The 23690-nt window shown below is 42.2% G+C and overlaps 1 protein-coding gene across 8 annotated transcripts; it reads right to left on the minus strand.

Annotated features, from left to right (window-relative positions):
* Positions 1 to 483: 483 nt before the first annotated feature.
* On the minus strand, positions 484 to 19118 carry LOC138202851 (transcriptional repressor p66 alpha-like). 8 transcript variants are annotated; one of them, XM_069157164.1, is made up of 12 exons: positions 18956 to 19118; positions 13010 to 13094; positions 8727 to 9259; positions 6647 to 6779; positions 5552 to 5680; positions 4754 to 4831; positions 4532 to 4651; positions 4046 to 4213; positions 3498 to 3759; positions 2615 to 3033; positions 2263 to 2521; positions 484 to 1759 (listed from the first exon to the last, which is right to left on the minus strand). In XM_069157164.1, the coding sequence occupies exons 3-12, from the start codon at positions 9254 to 9256 to the stop codon at positions 1620 to 1622; spliced, it is 2238 nt and encodes a 745-aa protein (XP_069013265.1). In that variant the 5' UTR covers positions 9257 to 9259; positions 13010 to 13094; positions 18956 to 19118; the 3' UTR covers positions 484 to 1619. The 8 variants fall into 8 exon arrangements, with proteins under 8 accessions (XP_069013265.1, XP_069013264.1, XP_069013263.1 ...); XM_069157163.1 differs by lacking the exon at positions 18956 to 19118 and adding an exon at positions 17606 to 18479; XM_069157162.1 differs by lacking the exon at positions 13010 to 13094.
* Between the last annotated feature and the right edge of the window lie 4572 nt (positions 19119 to 23690).

The following is a 23690-nucleotide window of genomic DNA, read 5'->3' on the forward strand; positions in this document are numbered from 1 at the left end:
GATTGACAAAGTAACCAGCAACTACATCTATCAAAGAGTGAAGTAAAAGCAGCCAACAATATTGGTGTATTAGTAGCAAAATTAGTAGTCAATTAAAGCAAAATATATATATATGTATATATATATATATATATATATATATGTATATGAAGTATTTTATGGTATTTCTTTTCCAAATGAGGGGATGTGATTTTTCCAACTTGTCTTTCCTGTTGCCAGCTCACTTCCCAACTTCCATTACGTTTCCAGATCAGGCTAAACTTTGGACCTACGCAGTGGAGGAGTCGCTGGCTTTGGGCCGACACAGATAACCTCTCTGACATCACTGCACTGGTTAAAATTTGTCAACATGCAATCGTGACTGTCATTCAACAACCCCTATTGTTATTATATGAGAAAGTCAGAACACTGGAAATGTCATCCCGCTTAGTTTTGTTATTCTATGTTATTATATTATGCCAAAATAACAAACTAAAGCAACTGTTTAAAATGTATATTTTTTTTATTATTCCTTTAGGAGCTAGGAAAAAAAAGTAAACCAAATAAATTTCAACATAAGTTTGTACAATGCAATGAAGATAATTGGAAAGCAAAGAAATTATGCAATATGGTGAGGGTACAAGATAAAGATATTCTTGTGTAATCCAAAGTCTTGGTAGCTGGGAGATGTTTCCGTTGAGACCCGTCTCTTGGCTACTTTTATCCCGTGCTTCATGGATTATGGATGAATATCGGAGACAAGATCTCTGGCTCCAGTATGGCAAATTCAGCTCCTTCAGAGTTTGCATTTTCTCAGTGATGACGTAACACTCAAAATAATCGTACAATGCTGACGTTAATATAAAATAAGCAAATTACTGATGGTAATTACAGATGAATTAAACAATGACACCACGCTTCTTCAGCGAAGGTGCAAAATGGCCTTAAGGGTAGGCATGCTGTTAAACAGGAAAAAAAAAAAAAAAAAGCTAGAAGAAACTCTTTTATTTGTGGAAACCACAATATACAGTGATTTTTAACATCAGTCCGAAAAACAAAACAACAAAAACAAAATAACTTATTGTAAATACAAAATAAATTCAAACCTTTAACTACACGGGTGATTTACTGAAAATTTTACAACTTTATTATTTTGTTTTTGCTTAAAATGAACCTGTATGTTGTTGAATGTGAACTCTTGGTAGGATTGTAACCATTCAAGTGTCAAAAGGTTGAGTCTGTTTTACCCATATATTGGCATAAAGGGCTAATAAGCCTAAAACAGAGTACTGTTTTTGAATCAAGGTTCTCACAGCAGACATAACATCTTATCACACATTATTTAACTACCCGGTCCGGAGGGCCGAGCCCAGGGGAAGCCCTTCAAGTATTTTTTTTTACTTTGCCCCAGTCAAATCAAAATGGTTTCTGCACAATTATCAAAACACAGCGAACCTCAAAATAAACAACAGAAAATAAGAAAACTAAAACAAGAATCATACAAAGGTAATTAAGGAACGTTTCTTCACTTTGAGAGATTGTAATTGCTTAACAGTCCTGCGGGGGTGCTGTGGACCATATTATCGGCGTTGAGGAACTTGGACAAAAACTAATCATGAAAAGCAGAGTACTGCTTTCAATTATTTCCATGTGTTTGCAGTCTGGGAGATGGATGAACGAGAGGGGATCATGTCCAGCAGGTACTCCCTCTGACGAGCGTCCACACTGGCTGACGTCTTGTGACCCGTCAGGCTGGGGTTGACGTAGGCCATAGTCACTCCTGTGAACATGCAACAGAGCAGCAGGTCAGGGTGCGGCGCAAGAAGCATGCTGCTGAGTGTAATGCCTTGTTTTAGTTGTGTAAGAAAAAAGCAGTATGATTTGAGTAACTCCTGAATATAAAGCCACGCACGACTCCACAACGCACAGACACACACAAAGGAGAGATGACAGTCTTCTACTCTACGGTACTGTGCAGTACGGACACCCGGGAAAGGATTAAATCACCAAACTGAGGGACTAAAGAAGGAAAATGGAGATCATGTCCAGGTGGTGGAGGGGCTGGAGAGTGGGATTGCCTTGTCCGAAAACATTTCCTCCTTCATGTTTATCTGTATTTTAATTTTGTGTGAAATTATTTTGATCGCACGTTTTGTAAGTGATTCCTCAACGCGAGACATTTTTTGATTTAGGCTGTTCAAGGATTGCTTTTGGACCAGACAGGAATTTGAAAGAGAGCAGATGTCAGGCGCCAGAGTTGAGCTGGTATTAATGTGAGTCTACCTGTGTTGCTGTTGCTCTGCTTCTTCCATGCAGTGGATGAGGCACTACCTCCGCTGATATTCCTGCCGCCGCCGATTCCACTGCTGCTCACCTTTGAACTCTGGACAGAGCGGTGGGAAACATGGGCATGCTTACCTGGCCGGCTGACCAAAGCTGCAGCCGCCACCGCACTCTGCAGCTGGGAGGAGGAGGAGAAGGAGTGGGGGACGCCTCTCACCCCCATGGATGAGACAGCGTGGGACAGGTGGCCGTGCGAGCTCTGAGGGAAGATGAGACACAAAGAGACTGTTTGAGTAAGAGCATCACTGAACACACGCGTGTGTTCCTCTGAGCTGGACAGAGGGTTTCATACCTGCTTGATGGAGTGATGGTGAACGATGTTGGCTCCCCGGCTGGCCTGGTGGTGGTGCTGGAGGGAGGACACTCTGGCCTGAGCCTGCTTCAGCTGGAGAGACACCAGCTGCTCTGCCTTCATCGATGAAGATGAAGAGGATGATGAGGTACTGTGGGAGATCGGGGAGGATGTCTGCTGAATAATGCGCTGCTCTATTTCTTGCTCTTGTTGCAGGGCTTTGACAAATGCCGCTTTCAGCCTATTGGTATGTTCAGCTTTCAAAGCCTTTTTCTGATTGGATGACATGCAGTCTTCACAGAGCAATGCCCCGCCTTTTGTCTTGTCCTGCCTCCAACGGCAGGTGAAGTCAGTGTTGCACTGGGTGCAGATGAAAGGGTCTTTGGTGGTGGACTTGGACCCTGATACGCTCGTCTTTCCTGGATGGAGAGTGGTGGGAGACAATGAGACACTGAGAAGAAAGAAGTGGAGGTGCTTGTATGGCATCAAATAATTGGAGAGAACAGACACAGGTAGACAGATATTTACATCGCAAGTGAAAGTGGGCGAGTCCTGACTACATATAGACATTATTTTTATTTCATAAAACTGGGCAGGACCATTAGTAACACTTGTTTGAGACACATCCAACGCTGATGTCAACATCAAGGGCTAAATATAATTACTATTTTTTTTATACTGTTGGATGCAACAATCATTTACTCAGTTGATCAATGGGGTTTTGCTCTAAAATGCCCGTTACAATTTATTGAAACCAATGGTGATGTCAGAAAATTGTGTTGTTTTGCTGGACAAAATAGATTTTGTTGGCACTTTAGAACTTGATGATGACTAATTGTTTTACATCAACAACACTTGAACAAAAGCCAACAAAACAGCACACCTCTGTGTATGGTATCCAGCAGATTCTGCACCACTTCTTCCAGTCCCACCAGGTAGATGAACTCATTATTGGCCGCCGAGGGCAGGAAGTTAAACTCTGGGGCAGGTGGCTTGGGTGGGGGGATCTCCAGGAGGGTCTTCTCCAGTTGTTTCCGCAGGGCGAGCTTAGCTGCAGCCTGGCGACTGGCTGGAGAGTCATTCATGCTGATCAAAGACACACCGCCGCTTCCTGAGGAAGAACCCTTCAAACTGGATGGAGAGGCCTTTGAAAACAAGCAGACAGGAAGAAACATAGTCAGTTTAAACAGTGGTGATCTTAATATTTAAAAAAAAAAGAAAAAAAAAAAAAAAAAAAAAAAGAAGCTAATACTGAAGTAAAACACTCAATGTTAACACAAGCACTTTGAACTGTACACATACAAAATCCAGGCAAAGAAACAATACCTTTACTTGAGTAGGATTATTTAATTTTTCTTCCAGCCTGGATAGTGAAACGCCAAACGTGTTTAAGCTTATTTTTGTTGTTTCTTTTAACTTTGAGATACTAACCAGTGTGCTCGCTCCACTGCCAACTCTGATGAGGCCTGGTTGGATCATGCCTCTCTGGGCTGAAGGGGCTGAGGTCCTGGGGCCCAACAGCAGCGGAGGGGGTCCTGATCCTCCGGAGGCAGCCAACTGCTGCTGCTGCTGCTGCTGCTGACGGAGAGCCTGGATCTGCTGTGGAGATACAGAGATGGGCTAACCAGGACGATACGGAAGAATGTCCCAGACAGAGGTAGTGGACGACAAGGGTGGGACATCAGAAGCACCAAAGCAAAGAGCGCACAGAGAGAGAGAGAGAGAGGTGCAAAGAGAGGTCAAAAGTCCTAACATTTTAATAGAGAGGCGTTTCCCCGCAGTTTGTCTCTTGAGAGCGAAAGACAGCAGTGAGACTGAACATCCAGGCCTTCCCAGCCCAGACAATGATGAGAATTAGATACTTATAAAGAAGGGCAGATTCATATCTTGCTAATAATATCAACAACATTTCCTCACCTGTGCCCCTCTAACCAGAGGTGGCATGATGATCTGGGAGCCGTGTTTAGACGACACCTGCTGCCCCCCTCTCACCAGAGGCGGAGGGATGACCGTGCCTGAACTCCTGCCGGTCAAAATCTGCCCAAATAAAAACACTTATCAGAAACGGTATCAACGACAGCGTGACTGTGCTTTCACACTGATATTCTGCCTGATACGTGTGATATTAAGAGCATTTACCTGCTGACAACCTTTACTGCTTGCAATTGTTCCCCGAATTAGAGGAGGAGGAGCAGAGGAGCCGGATAAACCTGAGGGCTGAAAAACAAGGGAGGAAGATATTAAACAACAAACACAATACTTAACTCTGTCAGTCCCAGCTCAACAACGTCCGGCCTGGTCCGTCTCGTTGTCGATCAATATATCAATAACAGTGGTCCTTGTGGACAAAATGATTGTCACCCTTGGTTGTAACCCTTCTATGCACGTTGTCATGGCAATCCAGGCAACATTTAGGCATCACCTGTAATATTCATCAGTTGTTATGCTTCTATGAACAATGCACCAAATTAACTAAAACCCGAGTAAGTCTTTGTAGTTGCCTTTTATCATCTTAGTGTTATCTATTAGTTATGAGGCTGTTAGAAGCTCATACTTGCTGTCAGTTTCACGAAAGACGTCAAAGAGGACATCGGTAGATTGTATTATACTTTTGTATCGAGCTATCAGATGTGACACTTTCACGGCTTTAATATAATGCGTTAATACAATTTTTGTAGAGGAACCTAAATTTTGCATATATATATATATATTTCAGTATAAATCTTGACTTGAGCATTTCATATGAAAATTTATTTTCAAAAAGTCCTGATTACTTTTACAGAAAATGTACAACACAGTCATATATGAATATAATCACAGACTTTAAGAGGGACATTACCGAAAGTAGGGAAAAAAAAGTGAAATTCTTTAAATAATTTTAAAGAGGAGGCTTGTATTTGTGTGGATGTGTGACCCTGTGTAAAAACAGTTGTTTACCTTCTGCAGAGTGTCCCTCTGTATTTGGCTCTGTCGAAGTTTCTTCAGCAGCACCAGCTTGGCCTCCTCCAGTCTCAGCTCCTCTTTCAACTGCTTAATAATGTGCTCCCTCTCCGCCGGGCTGCTCTTCTACACCCAATAGATCAGAACATTCCTTACACCACACTCGCAGTACAAAAAAATAGATGAAATACTCTCAGGTAACTGAAATGTTACCTGAACCTCCGCTGGTCCCTGCGGGTCCGCAAACCCCTGTCTAATCAGTCATTTTCAGTTGCTCAGACTTTGAGCATCAGTGAAATGTCCACAGTGTGTAGATAGGTGTGGTGCTGCTAGAGTGCACCGGAACGACGAAACAAAACATTTTTTTTTCTTGAAGTGATCGGAAAACATGTTCGCGGTTCCTTTGATCCGCGAGAAATTAATTTACATTTCTTAAGTGATCTCATCATCTCTAAGGTGTACGCATGCAAGAGAGACAATAAAAACAATAAAATGGTCAAAGTTGTCATATTGACATTAAACATGTACTGGTTGATTCACAACGTCAACTCAAAGCTCATCATTTTGATCTGCACCCCTTTGCCAAGTTTCTGCATTACGTGTTAATAGGAAACTCAAAACCTCCTGTGTCGGTTTCAAATTAAAAGCCCTCTACGGTTTCAGGAAACACTCAAATAAATTCTTAAAATGGCTTTTATTGTGAAGCATTTAGAGGAATGTGTTGTGACTGAAATCTGACAATAACACCTTATATGAGTAATCCAGAGCAACACTTGAAAATGTCTTGATGATATTGTTGACTTTGTTAAATTAAAGTAATAGAAATATACAATGTTGATTATCGTATGTAAACTTGCCACCGTAGGAACAGCGGTTACATAACCTTAAATACAAGTAAAAAAAATTATGTCTGCGTTTGTGCGCTCTGGGTCTTCAATCCCTGAGTGTAATCAACATGTTTCAGGTAAGAAAATAGCTTGTTCACACTGAGGTCCCAACACCAAGGTCTGGGTTACGATTTAAGCAAAGATTTAGATCTCAGTCGGAGAGCATGAGACGCATGACTTCTTGCTTCTCGGGTCTTTTTCTCACCATGAGCAGGTCCGTGTCCAGCTCCTTGAAGTGGCTCAGGCCATTCATTGGTGGGCTGGGGGAGTCGTTATCTGACAAGATGATGACATCATCATCGTCTGGGGACGGCGGGCGCTTCTCCCTTTTTATACTGCTGCACAAAAGAGGGAAAACAACCTTTAAATTCATATTTCTGTGTTTTTGGAATATGAAATGAGTACAATAACTGTATACTGGAACACAAAAACAGGATTATAACAGTTACGTCATAATTATTACTCAATCGAAATTTAAAAATTTACTTTTCTTACGCTGAGAAAAAAGTAGTTTAACCCATTTTTACCCCTTAACATCCACTTTAACATCCCCGTATGTCTCCCCTTCAGTAGTTTGAATGGTATTAAAATCATTTATCTACACTGTCTGACAGTATCACTAATATTCTGTATCAGCTTGTCTCATTTCTCTATTTCACATCATAAAGATTCAGTATTCCAACACAGGACTTTTTATGGTTCCGATCCATAAAATTGACATCCTCTAAATGTCCAGTGCAAAATTTAAACATATTTCCACAAAAGTCAGATGTAGTTGGTATATATGAAAACACTGGAATCACCACTGAAAGTGAAGATTGTATTTGGGTTTAAATGCTTAGCTGCACTGTATGGGTTTGTGCTGACAGCTGCAGTAGGTTGGAGGTGGTTAACAACATCTGTGGGTGTTTGAGTTATGATAAAGTTCAACTGCTCCAAATAATAGCGTCCCTTAATAATGTCTGTATTCAAGGAGGTCTGCTCCTCGACCACAGTTATAATTTATGACTATTGGTTGATCCACTCCACTGTAATCTAACAAGTCCAGACACCTCTCCACATAGCGTCTCTTCAGTTGATGCTTCTCCAACAACAGGGGATACGTCTTACAAGCCAAGGAGGGGCAAGGTAGGACTCAGAGCTCCAGTAAAGGTCTTAAAGTCACAATGAAACGGCTGTTTGAGAGCAGGTACTTCCTGTTAAAACAGGACACAGCGGCAGGGCCTAACAGGCATCTGAGGCTTTTGGGGGTGACCTGTACGTCATGTCATATGTCACATATGGCGTGATAAGGAAATGAAAGCAAATAGGGATCTTGGAGGGAGCTTGGATCAACCCTCACTTCTGTCTGTTTAATGACATCACTGTGCACACTTTACTCGGACCGCCTCCCAACGCGGTTGACAGCAAAGCAACTAGATCAACTGTAGGCTATATGTGAGAGCAGATGACCTAAATTCTTTGACTAGTTGCACTCCAAAACTGAAAAACGGGAGTCATGTTCCAATAAAAACAAGGCCAGCCTTGTGATTACACAGATTATACATTTCTATGAAGCAGAAGAATTTGTTTAAATCAAAGCATGACAATGCAAGGCCTTGTCTCTCCTAGACATCCTTCTTGTGTGTGTGTGTGTGTGTGTGTGTGTGTGTGTGTGTGTGTGTGTGTGTGTGTGTGTGTGTGTGTGTGTCAGCCTCTCTCCTCGGGGCTTAGCGCCTTCATCACTTCCTGTGGATTAATCACTACTCTTCCAAAGAAGTCACGTGACCTCAAAAGTCACCATCACGTGACACGTTCACTTTTCCTCCCGCCCCTCCCCTCACTGTTCCTTCCACGGTGGAAACCATGGCAACAACCGGCTGGAACCAGTTTGTGACACACGGCTTCATTTTGTGCAAGGGGAGTTTTTAGGGTTCAGGTGGTGAGTGGGGGGAAAATGGAGGTAGACTAAAAGATTGAGTTGAACATCACCTCTGAGCACAACATATGCATCCCCAATTCTCTCTACACAGTAGATTTAAAGAATATCACCATTATAAAAGTAACTTTCAACATTTTTGGTCTTTTTCATATTAAAATAAAGTGTTCTTTATCCTTTTGTAAATTCCGCTGAGTGAGTTTTTAGAAGAAAATAACGTATAGACAAGTAGGCGGCAATCTCTCAGAGAAACCACGTGACTTCTGTGCACTTTAAGTTTTCAGCACATTCATATCATTACTTTTTCTTCAAAGTCCTTCATGCAGTTGTCGCAGCTGAACAGAGTTTACGATGAAGTGTTTCTCACCCTTTGGAGGTGCTCATGTCCACGGGCTGCTCTCCCGTCTGAACTTCCACTTTAATGGTGGCCTTCACCTCGCCTGCAGCCAGCATCTCACTGGACGCTTTCGGCTCCGTCTGTCGGACCCGGCTCTTCGTGTCCACAGCCGGCTCCGTTTTCGCCCTGCTGGTTTTGTCATTGCAGTCAGTCCGATTATCTGAGCTAGGTTCAACCACCTGCTGTTTCTGGGCCCGATCCCGATCATCCTTCACCGGCTGAGAGTCCAAAGGTAACGCTAAAGATAACGGCAACACCCTCTGCTCCTGCTCCTGCTTCTTCTCAGACTCCAATCCGGGCGTAGTCCGGCTCTGACTGTCCTGCGGCTGCTCCAGGCCGGGCTTAGGTTCAGTTTGTGCCTCTTCTGTGAGCTCAGACGGGTCCAATTTAGGTTTTTTGCTTTCATTGTCAGGATCAGAGGGGTCTACCGAATGTGGGGCAGCCTCCCTCTCCAGCGCCCTCTTCTGGCTGCGTGTCTGGCGGACAGCTTCCTCAGACATCCCCTGCAGATACACAGAAAAAAATAACTGTTACCTGAATTGTTTAACATTCAAACAGGATTACAGTTACAGGTCAAATCTAACAAGACCCGGAAAGTCTGCTCCCATACCAAAGTTCAACAGAGCAAAGTCCTGTCACGCTTCATCCCTACAGCCAGGCGTCTAAACAAACTGAGCGGGAACTACGGCTGTCACAATCATGAAACTTTAGTTAACGATTATAGTCATCAGATACAGATAATAATAATTGTTTGTTTTACTTTGACCATAACCTTTAGGCTGCAAATTGCTTTTTTAATTCAGCTTAAAACCGAAATGTGCCCTCAGCGGTGCCGTGGTGTTTGACTTTGCAACTAAATCTATGATGTCAATAGATGCTCATTGAAAAGGGGTCAGTTGAATATCAGAAGTTAAGCAACTTGAGATAAACAGTTGCAGCTTCTTGACTCATGCCATTAAACAGCAGCAGAAGAGGGAGGTGCAATGAGATGATGTCATTCAAAGAGCACCAGACAAACCTCAAATAGCGGTAAACTACATTTGGATATATGACATGTCTGTTTTTTTATGTTTAGATGAAAATAAAAAATTATTACCATGATTGTGAACGGCTCAAGCAATCGCAATCAGGGAATTATGTAAAAATTGTGACAGGCCTACATGGAACTGGCAACAATGGTGACAAAAAAAACCCACATCTTACAAACACAATAAATACATAGAAAAGTCAGTTTGTGATGAGCTTGCACAAGTCACCAGTCATGTATAAACTAGAGGGCTAATTTTCAAAACAGAATTGAAACATATTCAGTTATGTTGAAAACAGCAGGCATAAACAATGTAAACCAGATCAAATGTCTTTGATTTTGAAATTAAGTTTTGTGAATTCTTTGCTTATAGAGTAGTGTATGGAAATTGTAGTTAAATCACAAGCACTTACAGTAAAAGGAGTCAGTTGCAGTTTTGGCACTGAAAACAGTGGAAGTAAAATTACAGAACGTATCTCAAAGTTTAAACCTGTAAGCACTTATAAGTCCATATGTAAGAACGGAAAGCAGTGAAACTGGGAAAAAAAATAAGAGGTTAAAGCACTTTAAATATCAACGGAAAATTGTTTCATAATAGCAGAAGAAACCTCAGTTAAATTACCAGTTATCTATAAACAAATGGGCAACTCTGAGGAAGGATGAGGCAAAAAAATGTATTAAATAAAATGTGATGTCACATCTAATAAGAGCTGGGCAGGTAAATTGTGAACAACAGGTTCAACATGTCACCATCAGTTTCTTCTTTTGTGTTGCTCTCAACAGCCTCGTAAAGTCTGACCACGTGTAGACAGTTAATGTTTGTCAGCTCAAATTCTACATTATTGAATCATAATCTATTAAAAATGTATAAACTGCAGTGCGCAACATTTAAAAACACAATTTTAAGTCCAATCTATGCCACATTTTATTCTTGGGATGTTAACTTTATAGTACAAACCTTCACAGCAGAGCTATTATCCAGCAATAAATGGATGTATCTATTTTTCTCCGAGTGCAGTTGTGATTGTGCACCTATCATTCAGCACTGAAGAAGACAACTGACCTTGAATCAGCTGCAGGGTACACAGTCTGACTAAAATGGCCCCCAGACAAAACATGTTGGATTAGTGTGGTCACATGACCAAGATGTTGACTCAAGTATAAAATCAAAACATCCAATTATCTAAATTTCAGTCTAAACTAAAAACCAAAAGAAGGGAGAAGTGAACAAAGACGGGAGTGCTGAGTGAATGAAAATCTGAGGCCTACTTGAGTGCAGCAACAACAAGGTCTTTTGAAAGACAGGTAGCAACGGAAAATGTTGCAGTGAGACGTGGAACAGCTGGAAGAACATTGCAATCAAATCAGAGTTAAAAGAGAGTTGGAGATGATCTAAAATCAACCGGAGCAGGATTTCTCGTCAAATATTCATAATGACTCGAGAGTCCACATATTTTACTAATTTATGTGTTCAAGTTGAGTTTTTTTTTTTTTTATTGGTATCAAAGACTCTACTAGTATGTGTATCTCTCTCCACTCAGACACCAAAGAGCACCAGATCTATTACGGTCTGATATCCCCTGTACTACACATTCAATCCCCACCAGATGTTGACGTGCCAGCAGTGCCGGAGACGAAGACACACAGCAGCTCGCTCTGTCAGACAGATGAGTATTACACAGTGCACTTGTGCCCTCACAGAAGTGCACCAGTACATGGTACATAGTGTCACACATTATCCCTCCAGTGGCTGCTCCGAAACCCTCAGAAACGAGGGAGGAGGAGACGCAGGGAGACGGTAGACCACAGCAGTCAATACAGGTTTATGCTTTTGATAATGGCCTATCACATCATTCTCTGTGCGTCCCAGATGCACTTTCCATACCAGTGGATAAAGACCCATTAATGTCTTAGCATCCGGTGCAACAACAAAAGAAACGTCTTATTACCGAGTTGATCTTCCTGTTGATAAATCTGCGGGCTTCTGTCAAGCGAATAAATGAATGAATGTTCTCTTTTTGTACAGAATCTCTTACACACGCATAATAAGGGATGGTTCCTCTCTACCTTTACAGTGTCCGAAAAGGTAATGAAATGCCCAGAATAAAGTGGTCAGGATGCTCTAACATAAAAGCTTTTCAAATGCCGTCAGACTTCCTCTACTCAAATCTCCCCCCCACCTCTGCTTTTCAATGTTAAAATCTGTGCGATCAGTGTCTCACAATCGTTTCTTTACCTACAAAATGGACAATCTGATAAGCAATAAAGTAACTACCTAACCCAGTCACATTTATGCAGCATCTGGACAAGTGTGGGGGGAGATGATAGTAAGCGGTGTTTGAACTTCTTGCTCAAGCTCTCTTATCTTCTTTCTTTCGAGTAATTATTTCTGTTACATGCACAGCTAAGTGCAACTCCATCAACGCCTTCCAGGAGAGGCAGTCTAAAAATTTACATCGTTATCACCAAATTTAACCGTTCATCGCGTCCCACAACTTTCTATGATAGTCAGGATTTAAGCCGACCTTCAGGTGACTGTTTTCATGCCCTCCAACGTTGTCAAGCAACAAATTGTACTCACTACTATCTCAATCATGATCAGGTTTTTGCATATCCTCGTTATAAGTTGTTCAAGTAAACATCACATCCTGAAACTCTGTTAGAAATTTGCCTACTTTGCATTAAACTCCATACCGGTTCTCTACTTTGTGCACAGGCTTGTCTTAAACTCCTGTTAACTAGCAGCTATGTCAAAGAAACAACCAGCATGATGGTTAATTATATAACGAAGATCAATGTGCTGAGGTTAAGGAGGAGTATGTCAAGTAAAGAGGTAAATGCAGCAGCCACACGGACAGAAAACAAACTGTTTACCCTCAACTCCTGAGTTCACCAAGTTGGAACAGACATGATGACATGGTGTGCAGAAACCTGGACACTGTTAGGATATACAGAGTATATCAAAAACTAGGTATTTCACGTTCCATGTAAACTTCATACCCAGGACAAAACCAAAACCAGGTAAGACTCAAAACCGAGATACTATTGTGCATGTGCACACACACTGAATTGACATGGCGTGCGACAGTGAAAGAGGAGACAACCTGTGCTCAAAGTTAACAGAATCTCAAACAGAAAGACCAAGTGACATTCAGAGACGCACGCAGGCTGTCAATATTTGGGTGACCACGAAGAAGAAACACAACAGTTATTTTCTGTATCATACCTATGCATCTATGTTATAGGATCGACACCCAATCCTCCTGAGTCTGCTGAGGCCCTCGGTCTGCCCAGCGAGGCGCTACAGGAAGCTGTGTTTTTTTTGGTGGAAAAAAAAGGACAATTAACCCTTACAACCTGGGCTACTTCTCAGACACACACCGTATATGCTCCGACCCCCCTCCCCTTCCTGTTCTCAAAAGGGTTATGGCGGCGGGCATAAAGCACACCGTGATGTACCTACACAATATACATAGAGAGTCACAATGCAGCATGCAGAGCAATCATCTGATAACACAGAGCTGACTAAGTTTTTTTTTTTAATACTCTGACATCACTGAGACACACATGACATGACCCTTCCCAGGATTCAGTGGGACACACAAAGCACTTTTCCTGAGAACCGGTTTAAACTGGTTGGCTGGTGTGTGTGTGTGTGTGTGTGTGTGTGTGTGTGTGTGTGTGTGTGTGTGTGTGTGTGTGTGTGTGTGTGTGTGAGTGAGTGAGTGAGTGAGTGAGTGAGTGAGTGAGTGAGTGAGTGAGTGAGTGTGTGTGTGTGTGTGTGTGTGTGTGTGTGTGTGTGTGTGTGTGTGTGTGTGTCAGTGTGTGTGTATGACTAAGAGAGAAGCTGAAGCTGGTTTTAACCCTTCAGGTACCGGAGCAGGCTTTCACAGTGACGGCCATTATACAGTGTGTGTGTGTGTGTATCCGGACAGGGGTGGGGCGTTGTGATGACAGTATCAATTCTGGCGCATATAGCTGTGAAGTGATGCTGGTGGCAGAAGTTGGACATGAGACGCGCCACCCAACACCACCATCACCCCCCAACACACACACACACCCTTACACGGACACTGTCCCTATCTTTGTAATGGTGGATCTGAATGGCTGACAGGTTTCACATTTCATCTCCATGGCAGTTTACACACAATTCCTTCAAGCTCACACACACACATGCACACGCACACACACACACACACACACACGCACGCGCACGCACACGCACAAACCCCCACCCACTCACCCACCGAAGAACTTGACATCACAAGTAACCAGTGCAAAGCCTCCAATGCAACTGAAAGAACAACTCAACGTTACACATCTCCCAAGTTCATTTTATGTAGACAAAGTTAACCAACACACTTATTAAGATAAAGAGCTACTCTGTCCATTTCAAAATTACACTATTTTTGTCAGTAGGCATTCATGATCGTGAACGTGTCTGGGCACGATTATCTGAATTATCTTATTTATAATAAGATCCTGATAAATATTCAAATGAGATGGAAATCCTCCAGCAGCCTTTAATAACACTGTAGAGAAGTGCACTGCGAAGGACCTGGTCATGCTTCTTAAAGTTTTTTAGGGCTGACTGTTTGGTTGTCACTCTGCAAATACATTTTTATCAGACCAATAGTTTTCCATCTGCATTTCTTTCTAAAGTATTTACATACTTTTGGATCAAATCCCTTTTGCCAGGACAAAGTTTCATTGTCTCTGTGGTCTTTTCTGACGAAACACATTTGTTTCTCCATCTTTGTACAATAACTGAGGATTTCCCAGAATGCAAAGGAGCTTTAACTGTAGGGGTGAGCGATTTCTGTACAATGGCTACAACCAGAGCACACTGGTAGAGATATGTGCCATGATGTGGACCTTTCTTTACTCTTTGTACTGATAAAAAAAAAAAAGCCAATTGTCGCACATCAAGTGCACCACAAACATCTGCACAACTCGCGATATATTAGTCTCCGTAGCTGTATGTAGCCGTAAAGCCACAATGATAAGTGCATTTATTTCTTAGACGATCACAGAAAATGCATAAATAAACTGCAATTGCATTTCTAAATCTATTTATATTCATATTTAGTGATTATTTACTTTATCAAATTCAAGCAAAAGCTGGTGGCTTGCAACCAAAACCAAAAACTTTGCACAAATTTAATGACGAGCAAGTAATACGAATAAAAAAAATGAACAAAAAAAAAAATATTTATGAATCACTCTCCAGAGGTTTTATTAAAGTATAAGTTGAAGCTAAGTAATACATTTATAATTAGAAAATAGGATTTGAATTGGCATACAAGTCTCACTTTAAATGTAACCCAGCGATGTAGGAAATACTTTGTAGCTGCTGCTTTGTAAAGTGTGCATGTTGATATTTTCCAAACTGATCACAGATATCGTTCCAGTGATAATATTGCAGCCTTTGTGTCTGTGTATGTTCACTGCTCAGGGTACAGAAGCACAATGACCACAAGGCTGCTCCTGTTACAAACACAACCTCTCCTGTCATCACTCTCACTTTATAATTAAGTTACGATCATCAATATGGCTCTTCAATACATGTAAGATTTAGTTGAGTGTTTAATTCTTGAAAGTTCATAAAATCGCTCATCTTTATTTGTCAAGCCACTTAGCACGAGTGTTTGAATACTATGTGTTTATCGAATTAAACTCAATAACCCACGAACATGTGCTGCGTAATTAAATCACAAAGATCACAAGCACATCATCAATTTGCACTGTGCAGGTACTTGACTCCTGACAAGTGTGGCTTTCACCAGCGCAGAATTCGCCTACTTTAATCTGGTGTCAGGTTGCTCCCACTATCACGGCCCTGCTCATCTGTCTTCTCTTCCTGCTTCGAGGTTGTTATCTAGTCACTCGTGGATCCTGTCAGCCATCAGTCACTCAATCATCCTTCATTCACAGCGTTAGACTCACTGGTCTAGACCATCATCGACATCTGGCTGCGCATATAGTATGTGTTCAGCACTTTATTTACACACTGACAGACCTTTACCCTGTGAAAATATATTTCTACATCACAGCGGCGTTTCAGGAAACTCTGCAGCTACGCAGCCACATTACCCTGGAAAACTGCTGCACCAGCAATGTATGCATTATCTGGTTGCATCTGCCAGAATAACAAATGGCAGCAATGATCGTTTCTATGCACTACCTGAACACAAGACATTCATGGCCTGAAAACAGGGGAAGAATTTAATCTGAGTTTGTACACTAGAAAAATGCAGCTGTGGGGCTCCCTACAGCCAAAGCTAACTTTTGAGGGTCACCGAGTTGCTTGGTTAAATAACTTCAGCCCTTGACAGGTCAGTGCTTTTTTCAGCAACTAACATTACTGTCTACACACATCAGGCAGACTGAGGCAATTAGAGAGCAAATTGCTCCCTATATATTTGATGAAATCTCTGAAGCTTGACCAAACAGCCGCCCTGTGACCCCAGCAGTTGTGTGCAGCAGCCTAAAGTGTGGCCAGCAGATGACCCTCGAAAAGAACAGTGGTCGATTGCACAACTACTCTGGATCGGTCTTGTCTGTGATCACTGGGACGGTGATTTCTGGAAAGGCTGAAACTCGTGAGCAGTTTCTGACTCACTCACTCCTGTAATTTTAACACTACAAAAACAGACACTCTGGGATGAACCGTGCTGCGGATGCACACCGTCTAAACCGTCAGTCAGGACAGGTAGTTCAGGAGTCCCACGGTCAAAGCAAAGCATTCTCCTCTCCTCTGACAACTTCACTAAAGGCGACCTGTAAATAACTCTTTACAAGGCCTTTGTTCTCATGAACAACTGAGGGTTCATTCCAGATCACCACAAAGAGGCAATAAAGTCTCCTAAAAGCAGCTCGCTTTTCCAACACACCATCTCCAGGACACATGGCAGCCACAGCACTTTTAAGTGTGTGTTAAGTTGCAGTAGGCTGGCTGTTGAACGGACCAACAAAGCTGCAAATATTGGTCAATTAAATGATTAGTTCATAAACAAGACAATGAATAGGCAATTATTTTGTGAATTGATTCATCATTTTGAGTCATTTAATGAAAAGATTATAAAATTCTCTGACCACAGCCTCTTAAATCTGATTCCCTCAGTCCGCTGTGATAATAAACAATGTTTTGGTTGTTGGTTGGGACAAAACAAGACAATTTACGCTGCACCTTCGTCTTTGGGAAACACTGGTCAACATTTTTTACCCTCGTAAAGACCAAACAACAAATCGATTATCAAGAAAATAATTGACAGATAAATCGATAATGAAAATGATCGTTATTAGCAGCCTTTAAAGATGTATTGACCAGTTATGAAAATGTTACGTATATGTGATTAAAATCATTGATTCATGAATCAACAACAAGTAAAAGTGGCAAAAAAAACAGTTTACAAAATATTTATAGGTTTTGGATTGTTGGGCAGATAAAACAAAACTTGAGAGGGAATTATTCTACATATCTTATATCCCAAACTATTAATTATAAAATAATCAGCAGACTTAGTTAGCTGCACCTTGAACAAAAATAATCTCAGAAATCATGCATTACCCATTAAAATAACCCAACATCTCATTGGGTATTGCCTGCTTCAGTTCCAAGTTATAGTTGGTACTCAGGAATCAGTTGATACAAGTCTAATAACAGTACAGACAATGTGCAATAAGACAACAGTAAATATCGAGTACAAGGAGTATTTCATCAAAAGTGCATTAATACAGACTTTAAACAATACCAAAATAAAGTAAATCTTATCTAGGTGGCTTCATTACACGGTGTAAAATGCTGCATTTGTGAACATACCATGAGCAACGCCGGCTTCCATCACATCCGATCATTACATATTCACATGGTTTAAATCCATCTGCGTGCGTCCGGATAACCAAGACGATAGAAACGTTTCTGTAAAATGGTCTGATGGTCAGAAATCCTGAGACGCAGCTTTGTCCCGGAGCGCTGCAAACTCGTATTGGCCGTGAAAAATGAGTGTGTGTGTGTGTGTGTGTGTGTGTGTGCGTGCCTGTCTGGCCGAGAGAGGAAGAGAGGCCGTGTGTGCGGCGTGTGTCAGTGTGTGTGTGTGTGTGTGTGTGTGTTCAGCTTTAAGAGGAGGAAGACTACGGTTGTCACAGAGAGAAGTAGGAAGATTAGCTACCAGATAGCAGAACCAACACACTGGTGCCACGGGGCTTAAAGCGGCCAGCAGCGTCCTCCATTACCGTCTCAGCAGCCCAGTACACCATCCAAACCCAACTCAGCCCTTTAAAAAACTAAAGCCAGCCCACACTACATGTGCAACTAGCCGGCTTTTTTTTTGTGTGTGTGTTGTTTTTTTTTTGTTGGTATTATTGACACCGCCTCGGAGGAGGAGGAGGTGTGCGTGTTATTAGTTAGCGAGCTAACATTAGCTACGTCGCACAAACAAAAACACGAAGCCACTTTTGGCTCGGAATAAAAAAAAAAATTAAAAAAAAAGCGGTCCACGTCTGACCGTGAACGGCTCCCAGACACTTCAAGTCAAACTAGTGAAAGTCCTCCCGGTCCGGCAGATGCTCGTCGGTGTGGGACCCGCGCCACCAGAACCGAGCCCCGAATCGCTGACCTGACTGCACCCCCCCCCACCCCCCGATGCGGGACACCTCAAAACCCGGGTGGGGTGGGGGGGCACAAACTTTCATCCCACTGCCCTGGAAGTGAGGCTTGGTCTGTACGAGGCTCTGTTTACCTGGGTGTCCCCTCCCGACCAGCGAACCTCCCGAGTCGGAACTCGTAAATTTCATCGACCGGCCCACGGACGGAGCTCGTCGCCGACGAGCCGCCGGCGGATGTAACGTTGTAATCCTAACCTCGTTTCACGACTTCTACCACACAAAATCAAGTCCCGTCCTCATATTTACGAGCCTAAGGTAAATAAAACGCATTTTGGTTGAGTGAGCCCCCCACTCCACACACACACACACACCCCCCCTTACACCCACTCTCCTCCCCAGTGCTCAACCTTTGGCTCTGCGGAGAAGTGTTACTTTTCAACAGCCCATCAGCTTCTTTATCGTCACAGATAGGTGGAGGAAAACCTGGCTCCTCTCGACGAGTCCGAATAAAAGGCTCCCCTCGATCCACTTATAAAAAACTTCAGCTTCACCTAAGTCAACTTACTCGGTAGCTTTGTCGCCCGTTCTTCGCCGATGGTCAACCGAGGAATGTTTAATCTGCAGTTAACCTCGATAAATCGTTGCTTTTTTGAAATCCAGGGGATATCCTCTTTTTTTTTTTCGGCCCTCCCCGCTGCCGCGTCTGTTGCCAAATAATGCGCCTCAACACACATGGAGCCGCTGCGTCCTCTTAGTGGGCATGCGCACCTCGGCATACCAGGGCGACCGGATCACATCATGTAAGCCGCTGACCACCAAGGGCCAAAGCAGGACGACAATGTCAGGGGCCCCGGGGTCCTCGGAGTGACCCATGACTGTACCACCAAGTACACAGATCCCCTCCACATGCACACACACACACACACGCGCGCGCGCGCACACACACACACACACACACACACACACACACACACACACCATGTTGCAGTAAGCACCATGTAGAAAAAAAAACTCCAACAAATTTCAACCAAAACCGATCATATTGGCCGCTGTATCTGAGATATGAATCAAGACCTCTCTTTAGTGCCAGTGCAATGATCAAGCCGGTTAAACCAAAAGGCTACATAAAAACACGAGACACTTCAAAGCATATAGGCATTGTCGGGCAAACATCTGTTACAAGTGAACTTGTGTATAATGGGTTTGAGCTTCTGTGCATGACAGCCAGGAAACAAGACTGGCAAAAAAACAGGCAATCCAGTCAATATCTGGACCAGACCCCCACGGGCCTCCAAAGTCCAATGTCCACTGTGCTTTGGCGTTTTAATTAACTGCTGATGTGTCTCTGAATTTGCACCACTGCGGTATATTATCAACTAATGTGGCTTCTGCATTACTCCATAATGTTGTAACCGTGTCTGGCAGAGATGCCTCCATGAGACCAAATAGTTTTCAGACCTCAATTATTTTGGTATGTTACACTCATAAAGCACACAAGGACACATGTTTAATCAAAATAGCCTTGTGTTTATAACATACTCCTAAATAAAGCTCTGGTTAATCAGATTACAACCAATAACTGGCAGTAAACCTGGGGGCCATGTAGTACCCTGTGAGCATTGTGCTTGATAGAAAGTTAGAGGCAATGGGTTTAACAGGGGCCAATACCTGATTTATGCCCCAAAATAGGTCAATCAAGCCATTACGGGAAGTCCAGTAAATACACAACCTGTACCCATGTTGATACAGTATGATATAGATATGAAGTAGAGTGTATTATTTTCCCTATACTCATAAAATCCAGCATCATATTATCCCTCAAACTCAGACTGTGATCTGACACCTGCTAAATCATCTCCCTAGGTCCCTCCAGTGTCTCTGCAGGGACCTGCATCATATCCTCAGCATCTTATAATTATCTCCTCTTTTAAAGTCCAACCACAGCTTCACACTTGTCTCCCTCACCCCAAATTAAAGATTTAAAATATCTCACACTATATCCTTTCTCTTACCAATTTGACAAAAGACATTTCCGACACCATCCTCTATTATCTCCTGACTCAGCATCACTGCAACAGTGATGCAACTCTGAGTCGAGTCTTATGTCATGAATCCAAAAAACATAGGGTATTTCCTGTATGTCTCACAGCGGGGATCAGAGGAGGGTTGATTTAACGCGCCAGGCCTGCAGTCACACATCCAAACATGCAAGTCCAGAACGCTCTCAGCAGGGTTACAACGTCAGTGGCAGAGTCGCCTCTGTAAAAGCTCCAGCTGGCTTCCTCTTTCATGACTAGACCTGCATCCCTTCAAAGCGTCCCTGTGAACTGAACTAATCCTCATTCATCCACAAACACGCATATAAATGCAAACACAGTAAAAGTACCAGTTTTACCATGAAGACTGAAGTGGGCAGGGGATGCTATTCTCCAACAGGTGGGGGGGTTGGACTGCTTCGTCAGCCTCACTGATGTTCTTTAAATGACAAAAAAAAAAGAGCTCTCTCTAGATGATGCTGTGTCATCAGGTCTGATTGTTGATGTCCCTCTCATTCTACCACTCCATCGCCAGAGGCCACAGATTGTCTCGTATAAAAGCAATCAAACCTGCACCAAGGGGCCACCTTCTCATAATCGCCCTGCACAATGCTAAAATCAAATAAAGACAACACTGGCAATAACTGGTAATGATGAGTGTTGCTGTTCCTGTGAACAAGGGGACAAGTGTGTTGCCCTAACCGCTGTATTAGAAAACAATCAGCGTTGTAGCTGCACTTGTGAGTACTGAGGTCACATCCTCTGTATTTATATTTCGTGGGACTTTGGTCACTTTCAACATTTTACATTTTACTTGGAATGAAAAGATAAAAACAAATTAATGTTAGTACCAACACGTCGAAACATTTTACTCTAAAACAGAGAGGTCCACCTTGTCTAACTCATGGCAGTGCATGAGCAAAAGTCAGGGACTTGTAAGCCATTAGGACACACGTGGAAAATATAAATGACATACTGGATAAGTAACTCGTTTACCTGCTGCTTGATAAAACGGCGGGGAAATACCACATGGATTCATCTTCTGGGGACCGTGGATGGCTTTGATGAGTAATATATTCAAAAACAAATAAGTAAAATAGAAATAAATAAATTATTTTTGGAGTCTTTGGGTGGGTTGTCAGATTTTTTTTTCTTGTGGGTGGTGGGTGCATTGTGATGTCTTGGATTCAGGACCTCAGTAAGTCCTTTAAATATATAAAGACCTGTCTATGGCACCCTAATCAGTAAAAACTGATTAATCTTTAAAAACAACCCCTTTATAGGTTTTATATATATTTTATATGCTGGGAGGGTGGGGTCTGAATTAAGATTAGACACTAAACCAGGTTTAAAAATAGATCTATGTACAATTTGACAGAACAGAGTCAGACAGCAGGTCCTGTCCAGGTAACGGGATCAGTTATGAAATGAGGCTGAGACAAGGTCAGCCTCCAGCTCCTCTCTCCTCTCTGTCGTCCTCTCCGTGTGGAGCAGGCCTAATGGCCGCCCGTTGCAACATGACAGCTTCAACTTAATCCTCATTAAGCACTGTAACAATGCAGGAAGTAGCTGCTGCAGTCACGATTAGACGGGGCTCACTATTTGGCAGGAAATGACTCCTTTCAGCAGCTACGTCCAAGACACCTAGAGCGTCCCAAAAGTTTTCACTTCTCACCAACCCTCCTCCTCTGGTGAAAACACATTCCTCCGGCAGCATCAGGCACGAGGACATGATGGAGGAGAGAAAAAAACAAGATCATGTGGTGGAATTAACTTCATTTTGAAATATAGGCTATATTTATTTATATAAATAAAAAAAGATGAGCTCTCGGAGGGGTCTCTTAAATACCGACGTATATGATAGGCTGCAAGTTCATGCTTGAAAAGCAAAGACGATCATGTGTAAAATTTCACAATAAAATGTAAACAACTTCATATCTAAGGTAATATTCATCCTTACGTTTACTTTATAAACAGCAATAATTTAGTCCAAACTGGGTCTCGTATGATTGACATTTTATATGAAGCGTTACTTTTTACTCAAAGCACATATTTGTGCTATTTGTTTATAGGCTAGGCTATAAATTTGTAAAGACAATATTACGTGATTCAGACTGTGTCCCGCATCTTATTAGCCTTTTTTTCCTCCAACTTACTGAACAACGTAAAATATAGTACTACTATATCTTATCTCTTAATAGGTAAATTAATGAACACAGTTAATGGCACAGATTACTCAGATTCAGTAAAATGGCATTGCCAATTGCAATTAACGTTTAAACCGGGCAGTTTCATTAGTACTATAAACATCTTTGATTTATGACATTTAAACTGAACTTGTAAATCCTTCCCAGACCTCTTCTAAAGAACAATAAATGCAGATGTCGTTACATATAATCAGTGTAATGAAGCTATAATGGAGTCACCATCACGTGTGTCCCTCTGTCTCCCTCTGTGGCAGGACTCTGAAGGCTGGCTGCTCAGGAGGAAAAACCCTGTCACCCTCTGCCCCCGGTGTGCCTTCATTCACCTCACATGCATGTAGACCTCCCTGGAGAGGACAGGTTTTCAAAACAACTGGTCCACCGAGGGGCAAATATATCACCCCGAGTGAACTGTGGTTGTGTTCAAACAGCTAACATTTGGTTTTCTGTGAAGGATATTCAGGTTTGAGTGTGTTGTATCACACACACCACATTTCCTTTTCACCCAACATCTTCTGCAACTCACACACTCAAATACAATTTTGACTTCCGTTTTTTAAACATAGGGTCACCTCAAAGACAAAATGGCTTCACAAGTTGATGATCTTCATTTCCCTCTTGATGGCTGCTGCATTAGACACACTTTTTCATCTGCTGTTCCTCAGAGGCCAGCCCCTGGATTGGGAGCATTGATTTTCACATACAGCACAATGCGTGTAGTGTTTCTATACAACAACATTATTATAAAACTAATCCCCCTCCTGAGTTTATATAATAGCAAAACCACAATGTGTGTACTTTTTTTTCTTGAGGAAACTTTGGCTAAGCATGAATTGTACAGACACTGTCACACAGAGTTCACATTAACCCAGCAACATCCAGGAGTTTAATTTTGGCCATTATATTTTACTTTCTAGTTTTTTATGTTTTTTGTTATTTCTTCAGCCTTTTATGACTGATTACTGCCTAAAGCTTTAACCCTTTAAAGAGCAGTTATAATGTAAAACTTAAGCTCTTGTGGTTGTTAAATTGCTTTCAAATTTGGATTTCAAAATAAAAC

The sequence above is a fragment of the Embiotoca jacksoni genome, unplaced genomic scaffold (assembly GCF_022577435.1).
Source record: "Embiotoca jacksoni isolate LCO1_2020_lvr unplaced genomic scaffold, fEmbJac1.0.p SCAF_22, whole genome shotgun sequence".
NCBI classification, from domain to species: Eukaryota; Metazoa; Chordata; class Actinopteri; family Embiotocidae; genus Embiotoca; species Embiotoca jacksoni.

What these genes read in the sequence shown, in the direction of transcription:
- LOC138202851 (XM_069157158.1), bottom strand. An exon ending in GACATGAGCACCTCCAAAGG is followed by an intron (nt 6,780 to 8,726) that starts GTGAGAAACACT and finishes TCTTTTGTGCAG; the next exon opens with CAGTATAAAAAGGGAGAAGC. An exon ending in GCAGAGCAACAGCAACACAG is followed by an intron (nt 1,760 to 2,262) that starts GTAGACTCACAT and finishes GCATGTTCACAG; the next exon opens with GAGTGACTATGGCCTACGTC.